Raw genomic sequence first — 8,289 nt, forward strand, 5'->3', positions numbered from 1 at the left:
ATGGCAGTTACAAAGATTTTAAATTCAAATACTAAGAGTCACGGAAAAATAACCAAAATTAATCAAAATAATAAACTGAAATCTCATACGATTCTTCGTAGATCAGATTTCAGTATATTATTTTGAGAGATTTCCGTTATTTTTCCGTGACTCTTAGTATTTAAATTCAAAATCTTTGTAACTGCCATGTTTTATCACATTTTTTCCAGTATTACGTCAACATCCATTTTACTATATATGGTAAGCCTGCCCATATGTGGTAAGCCTGCCCATATATGGTAAGCCTGCCCATATATGGTAAGCCTGCCCATATGTGGCAAGCCTGCCCATATGTGGCAAGCCTGCCCATATGTGGCAAGCCTGCCCATATGTGGCAAGCCTGCCCATATGTGGCAAGCCTGCCCATATGTGGCAAGCCTGCCCATATGTGGCAAGCCTGCCCATATGTGGCAAGCCTGCCCATATGTGGCAAGCCTGCCCATATGTGGCAGGCCTGCCCATATGTGGCAGGCCTGCCCACATGTGGCAAGCCTGCCCACATGTGGCAAGCCTGCCCACATGTGGCAGGCCTGCCCACATGTGGCAGGCCTGCCCACATGTGGCAGGCCTGCCCACATGTGGCAGGCCTGCCCACATGTGGCAGGCCTGCCCACATGTGGCAGGCCTGCCCACATGTGGCAGGCCTGCCCACATGTGGCAGGCCTGCCCACATGTGGCAGGCCTGCCCACATGTGGCAGGCCTGCCCACATGTGGCAGGCCTGCCCACATGTGGCAGGCCTGCCCACATGTGGCAGGCCTGCCCACATGTGGCAGGCCTGCCCACATGTGGCAGGCCTGCCCACATGTGGCAGGCCTGCCCACATGTGGCAGGCCGGCCCACATGTGGCGGGCCCGCCCACATGCGGCAGGCCTGCCCACATGTGGCAGGCCTGCCCACATGTGGCAGGCCTGCCCACATGTGGCAGGCCTGCCCACATGTGGCAGGCCTGCCCACATGTGGCAGGCCTGCCCACATGTGGCAGGCCTGCCCACATGTGGCAGGCCTGCCCACATGTGGCACGCCTGCCCACATGTGGCACGCCTGCCCATATATGGATTAAATTTGGTTTTATGGTCAAGACGTCATGAATGTCCTTACGTTCGTCCATTTACTCCTCCATGTATGCCATTGTGACCAGTATCATGCTAGTTTGCGGGATATATCTTTGATATTGGACATCTGTGTGTTGATCAATTGACACCTGCCAAAACGAGGTTTTTGCTGACCAATATTACATGAGTATATTGCAGGCTCAAGCTTAGAGCTCGCTGAGGGCAGCTGTTTTTTTGAAGTTTACCTTTGTCTAGGTACTAGTTTTTGATTAGAGTGCAGGCTCAGCGTAGGTGAAATCACCTAAAAATAAGCGAGGCTTCATTTTTCACGCGCTTTCTGTGGCTTGACCCGGCTACACGGCCATGCTACGTCAACTATAGTTCTTACACAGTCAATGCTTTTCGCGTTCAGGTGGAAAACTGTTTGGAAAATGTTTTCTTTCTACCTTTTTGCTGGTTTCAATCCATTTTGATCTATCATGATAGCTGTGGTCCACACTGGCGACTGCGCAGTTATTTAAGTCAAGCATCACAGGGATGTAAACATATAGCTGAGTGCTTATTTTTAACTTGCTTAGCGCTGCTTTTTTCTCTGTATTGCAATTTTTGGCTGATTTTTAGAAGCTCTGAGATGGTTACATGATGCCTAGAGGAGCTGTGACAAGAACAGAAACGAAAGAAGAGCGAAAGAGAACGACAAAACAGAATACCTGTAATAGCTCATACTTGTTGGAAGAAGTTACTCTACAAATTCTTTCCTTGGGCACTTAACCGTTTCTTATTTTAACGGATGCATTATTTAAAGTGGACGTGTATTTTTCCTTTGTTTAAGAATGAAACTCGAATTTTTAGTAACGACTGGAATTAAATAACCATTATCTGTACTATTTTGGACACAAAGATAAAGTTGAATTGTTTATTTGTTTTGCTTTAAAATGCGAGCGAACAAGTACTTTTTTAACCCGTTTGCCCAACTGGTTTTCGATGTGCCTCGACAGTGACAAGAAAATTTTGACCTTATATTATAAACACGTAATCGAAATGAGTTCTTGTAAAATTAGGGTTTAATTTCACTAGCTTGTGTTTTCAGAAGTTTGTTTAAAACACCTAAACTATTAAGGTAATTTAGTGTTGAAGCGGATCTTGTTTGAAGTTCGTCTTTTCTTGGTTGCATTGCCGTATTTTGCCGATTCTTGTTCCAAGCCAAGCTGGCGTGTTTCAATGAAATAAATCAAAATGTGAATGATCTCGTTTTCAGAAATAAAGTGGAATAAAGTACATCAGTAGAACAATTTTTTTTGACCTTAAACTGACAATTTTTTTATGGTTTCTAATTTTAGCGTGATTCCTATTCGCTGGGTATTGACAGTCGACTCTGAAATGGCTTTTTTCCTTTCCATTTACTCACTGAGGGTGTGCTTGTTTTTTTTTTTACTCGTGCGTTTTAACAGAAAAAATCATTGCCAAACTGGTGAATTCAAAAGTAAATTTTACTCGAAAAACCGATATCACACTCATTGCTTTGTGATTCATGGGATATCGGTTTTTAACGTAAAATTTAAAAACACTGGTCCAAATAGAAATGGCCAACTCTCTGTTTGTCATGTAGACCATTTTGGAAAAACTGTACCTTTCAACATCCAACAGTTACCCAAATTAATAGGTGTTAATGTTTTCTTGATGCAACATGAAAAGATTTACCCAAAGGTGGGTGTTAAAGTAAAATTTCCTTGAAAATGACGTACCATCCAGATTTTTGTCAAACTTAGCTCAATAGGCCATTTCCTAGTTCATGTCTACCTCTTCTTCAAAGCGAGTCTAGGTGCTAAGTTTTTGTTGTGAAAATTAGTTTTCATTCATATGTAAAGTAGAACTAATTACCATCACAAAAACTTCGCAATTAGACTCGCTTTGAAGAGGAGGCAGACATGAACTCGGAAATGGCCTATTGATATTCATGCACAGGACATTAAAAAAAACGCAATACAACGATGAGGCAACCCTGCTTGTTTTCGCGCTGCATGCCCTTTATTTTGAGTGTTTTTTGACCGAATTACGCGAGAAGCGTTCGAAACTTAATCAACCGGAAAAATTGTTGTTATATAGGTAAAGCTACTGAATATTAATGAAGACTTTAGCCTACTTGTTTATTCGGGCTAAAATATCAGTAAAGTGATTTTAAATTGCTCAATCTTGCAAAGCAATACAAGCAAATTGGACCGCTACATCATCACTTCAAACTCAGTGTCTGGCTTCAAATGCAGTTTCACGGCACTTATATATAAATGCTGCAACTTCTACTATCTAACTTTTTTCCTCCTTAAAATATGTTTTCCGTGTACCTACTACGAGTACATAACATCATTAAAAATGGGGTGGGGAGTAACCGTGCTCGTTCAGGAGAAAATGGCGATTCCTTGACAGATTAAGCTTGGCGTCAATGAAAGTCCTCCAGTTTATCAATGCAAGAAATTATGAGCAGTAGGGTTCATGATAATGCAAAACTCTGCTCTAAGCAGGGATTTAAGGGTTTGGAAAAGAGCTATGAACTGATTAGTATTTGAGGTAATTACATTTAGCTTTCTCAAAGCTAGCTTTCAGCCAGAGAGGGAATGAAATGTCGCTTTCACATGAAGTACCCCCCCCCCCCCTCCCACTAAACCATATGAGACAGATCCCTTTCTTACTCCTGTAGCTTCGTTTCTTTTGATCAGTTAATAGCGTCATTAATGAAACGATATGTATTTAACATTAGCCATTAGCAGTCATTTTGTCTTGCATATGGTACTTACAGATGCTACACAACATTTGAGCATGCGTATTTGCCGAACTACGAAAATTCTTTAGAAATTATTTTACATAGAGACCTTAAGGCAACTTTTTTTCACGTTCATGATATTTCAGCGCGAAATGAAGATTAAGGACACCCATTGCTGCCCCACGTACAAAGGTTAAGGGTCATCAATAATCTCAGATCAAATTGTTTGTAGAGCTCATCCTAAAAGACACTCTTTTCTTGGTTGCACGTCAACTTCACGGTCAACCGGGAAAACTTTAACCCTTGGTAGATTGAGATTGTCCTGACCAAAAATTCCATGCAGTCCTTGAATGAGAATTGACTGCGGGTTACAGTGTTTCAACTTATTTAACTTATTATTCGCCGAAGGCGAAGTGATTATCGGTGAATATTCACCGAGACGAAATTGAGTCGAATATTCACCGATAATCACTGAGCCTGAGGCGAATAATTGTTTTAGTATAAATACACAGGTGATTATTTCAAAAAAAAGAAAAAAAAAACATTTCAATGCGAAATCATCTTCACTCACAGTGGCAAAACGACAACTGGCAGCCATTTTGTCCGTCGAGGTGATTATCGCCTGATAATCCGAGATAGCCTAATCACCTGTGTATTTATACTAAAACAATGTAACCCTAAGTATTCTTTAATTAAGGTACAATCTTGGGCAAATTCAATGGAAAATTGAGACCACCCCACCATTTAGGACCATTTAGGGGGAAGGGGGCATTTCTGTTCCATTTTATTCTGTCCAAGATTGTAGCCTGGGCATGAATGGGCCAACTTCCTTTGCGGCCGCCCCCTCCCCAAGCCCCCTCCTCCCAAAAGACGGTTGTCAACAGTCTGCCACTACGCGGTCAAGACCATTACCAATATATGCTTCATATACGTTAAAACAAACTGTGGCTGAGAAAAAAGGCAAAATGGCGTCCTCTGTGTCATCTAATAGGAGGAAAAAGCAGCCCGAAATTTGCGTTAAAGAAGAGTTTAAGATTGCTGTTAAAATAGCCCTTGATAGATTCCGCTTTGAAGAAAAGCAGAAAGGTAAAAGTTTATCGCTGAATAAGTGAGCACCTTGCGGTCTCTCGGTAAAAGAGTTGAAACACCAGAGGCCCCCTTTGTTCAAAAGGTGGATAGCGTTATCTACCGGATAAATCACGATCCACTGGATGGCGCAATTGGTTTCGCAATGACTTATTCACTGGATAGTGATTTATCCGGCGGAAAGCGCTATCCATCGTTTGAACAACTGGGCACAGACATCGATCTGTGTTTACGACATTGTGAACAGGCGCACTGAATGTCTATATGCCCCATTCACACCAAACCTTAAACATGTTTTAAACATGTTTAGTTAAACAAAATATGTGTTGAAACAAACCTGAATCAGTCCTACGTTTTTCTGTGATTTATTTTTATTTTGTTAAACAAAGTTTAATTAAACATGTCTTGTTGGTGTGAATGGGGTATAAATAGTATTTGGCTAGGCAAGCATTTACGGTTCTTGCCACACATCGTTTCTGATTACTGATCGGTTTTGTCATATACATGGTGTATAAATATTACAGGGAAGATATCTGTTTGCAAACATTGCAAACATTGCACTTTGCTACAAACATACTTGTATGCCTTGCCAAAAACTTGAACAAAAGAACCCTTTGTTTCAACAGCTAATAATTAAGGTCTGGCCGACACATTAGTAATAATTAGCATCTTCAGCTACATCTTTTTCCCAGTAGACAGAACTCCATGTAAATGGAACCAGATATTTTGAAAATGTGCCAGTCACAGCATTCCAGTTCTTAGCCAATAAGATTCAAGACAGTGGGTACAATGTATAGAGTTTCTTCACATACGTGACATGTCAGCCATGTTGGTAGCATAGATGTTAAAGGGAGGTAACATTGCTGCCTTTGACACTTTGGCCCATGGGTAGAAGATTATCCATATAATATTATATTGGTGATGGGTGAGGTATAATTACCAGTATCTCCTTCTTTCCTATGCTGCCCTACCTTTAACTAGTATCGTAAGTAAAGACCATTTTGAACGACAGACAGCAACTGGAATTGAGATGTTTACCTTTAACTTACCTTGATGCTAATGAATGTGAATTACTCATAGTTGCAATTAATTTTCTCTAGTCAACAATTTTGTCAAAACCAGACTGCCCAAGAATAGATATTTTAAGCAAAAACGAGGACAACGACGGCTATGAGGATTCCATGAAACAATGGGTTTAATGAACAAAACAAAGGCTTTGCATGCCCCCATGTGCATTTTACATTCTGGTACATTTTCGTCTTTGCTGTTCTTGCCTTGACAATGAAGTGAAAGGACTAAATTTGAGGTTATGTGAAGGATGCGAGCACCTAGGCCTAACAATAAATTCTAAATTTTCACTCCAAACATCCATACAGAATGACTTGGAGTGATTGCCAAATTACTACCAAAAAAACAGGAAATAACACTTTCAGATAACATTGTCATAGCTGTTGTTGTTTATACCACATTTTCTTACCAATGGTGCTCAGCATGTGCGTGTCTTTGGCGCATGGAGCTCAGCTGAAAAATTGTGACATTAACAAGTGTCATTCTTTTTACGTTAGTGTTGGAGTTTCCGTCATCTTTTACATCTGTTGAACGAGCCTATATACACCGAATGAGCCAGAATATTGGACTTACTTCCAAAAGCAAGGGGTAAGCAGTCTCTAGTCTATCCTTTCTTTTGAGAATGAGAGGGATTTGCTCTGGAGAAGGGCTGTAAATGTTCAAAATGTCAGCGTAAGTCCCTAGTGTGTTCTATTTTACTAATTTTATGAACTCAGTTGATGCAGCCAGATTTCTAAAATAAATTTATGTGATATCTGGGAAGTGAACATAATTTACAATGTCACATGATAGTTGTTGACCAATAAGACACTAGTTTTGCCATGTGCTTGCTCCCCTAAGTATTTTGTCATTGTAGTTTGCTTGGAGTGAATTTTCACAGTTGAAAAATTGTTTCTATCTTTTCACATGGACAATTAAATTTATTACAAGTCCAGCAACGTTCCACAGCGATGTTACAGAAAGAAAGCTTAAAGATTCTGACTTTGAATTGAATCTTTTGCCCTTTAGGAAAGGAAGCAACAGGTATCTGACTATTTCAAAAAAAGATCTCACCACTGGAAGCTATAACAGCATTTTAAAGCTCTCCAGCAATGCTTGCCAACACATTGAACATCTCTCAAAGAAGTTTCCTTTGAATATCAAGGAAAGACAGGAACTTCAACCCAAAACTGAAAGATCTGCAGTGACATTTGATTCAGGTACATGTAGGGTAGTTTATCATAGTTTCATTGGTTTATCCACCAGCCATCAATTCACACTTTTTTTGTTTTTGCTTGATTTCGTGGATGAAGATGGGTTTGAAGGTAGTGTTTGTCATTGTTTGCAGGCCTGCATGTGGCCAGTGAGTCCAATCCAGGATAGACGGGCTCAGCCACAGTGATTGCAGGCCAATGTTGGGGTGTTGGTTGTTGCCGGTTTTGCTGTTGACACTTTAGTCTTTATTTCTCCTTGCAATCCCTTCTTCTTTGTTCTTCAAAATTTCTTGTAACTGGGCTCCCATTCTCTACATTTCCTAAAGTTTTGAAGCATCAGTCGGAGACTTTCTTCTTTCATTTTTGTAGGTCGCAGTTCGAGGGAGAATAAGGTTGTTGGCAAACTTAACAATAATACCCCTGCTGTCCCGCCAGTGGTAAAGGAAAATGAGCTGTCTTCTTTTCGGAAATCTTTGCCAATCCATGAACTTCGAGAAGAGATTTTGAAACTTATATCAGAGAACCAGGTAATGTGCATGTACTGTACAGTGTAGGTCACCTTTCTGAAGACAGGGATAAATAAGGATTAGTATTGTTTTCAAATTGTTAAATTAGATATAAAAAACAAGTTATATAAGAATACGCAAGAGATTGTATATGATAGTGCTTTCTTGGTGCAGATCAATTTTTTTGTTTGCTAAGGAACTATTTTCTGCTCTTGGTAGGTAAAGGTAAAGTCAGCTTACAGGCCTAGTGGCCCATCAGGCCGGAGCATGTAGCAAGGCTGTTAACTCAAATGTTCTGAAATATCTTGGCAAATTTCACTTTGAATGAAGCCAGCTATGTAACAGTTATTTTGTTTGTTTCATTTACATGTAACTATGTTTGCAGGTTCTTCTCATATCAGGCGAGACAGGATCTGGAAAAACAACACAGGTACATTGTCATTTTATTTCATTAGCACTGCAAATAATTTTTACACACAGATCAAGCAAAGTTTACAAACTTTAAGTGGAAAGTAGACTTGACACAAGTCAAGCTTACGCGATTCCCAGGAGAAAATGTTTTGGCGAGCGAAGCGTGATTTTTTA

The 8,289-nt window shown here is 40.4% G+C and overlaps 1 protein-coding gene across 1 annotated transcript in view; it reads left to right on the top strand.

The window, feature by feature from the left end:
- Positions 1-4,801: 4,801 nt before the first annotated feature.
- The window catches only part of LOC137992306 (3'-5' RNA helicase YTHDC2-like), a 41,967-nt gene continuing 38,479 nt past the window's right edge, over positions 4,802-8,289 (top strand). The window contains exons 1-5 of the mRNA XM_068837573.1: positions 4,802-4,937; positions 6,503-6,593; positions 7,014-7,204; positions 7,568-7,725; positions 8,090-8,134. Of these exons, the coding sequence (XP_068693674.1) occupies positions 4,817-4,937; positions 6,503-6,593; positions 7,014-7,204; positions 7,568-7,725; positions 8,090-8,134 (606 nt within the window). The 5' untranslated portion in view covers positions 4,802-4,816. The remainder of the gene's footprint in view (positions 4,938-6,502; positions 6,594-7,013; positions 7,205-7,567; positions 7,726-8,089; positions 8,135-8,289) is intronic.

The sequence above is a fragment of the Montipora foliosa genome, chromosome 2, assembly GCF_036669935.1.
Source record: "Montipora foliosa isolate CH-2021 chromosome 2, ASM3666993v2, whole genome shotgun sequence".
NCBI lineage: Eukaryota > Metazoa > Cnidaria > Anthozoa > Scleractinia > Acroporidae > Montipora > Montipora foliosa.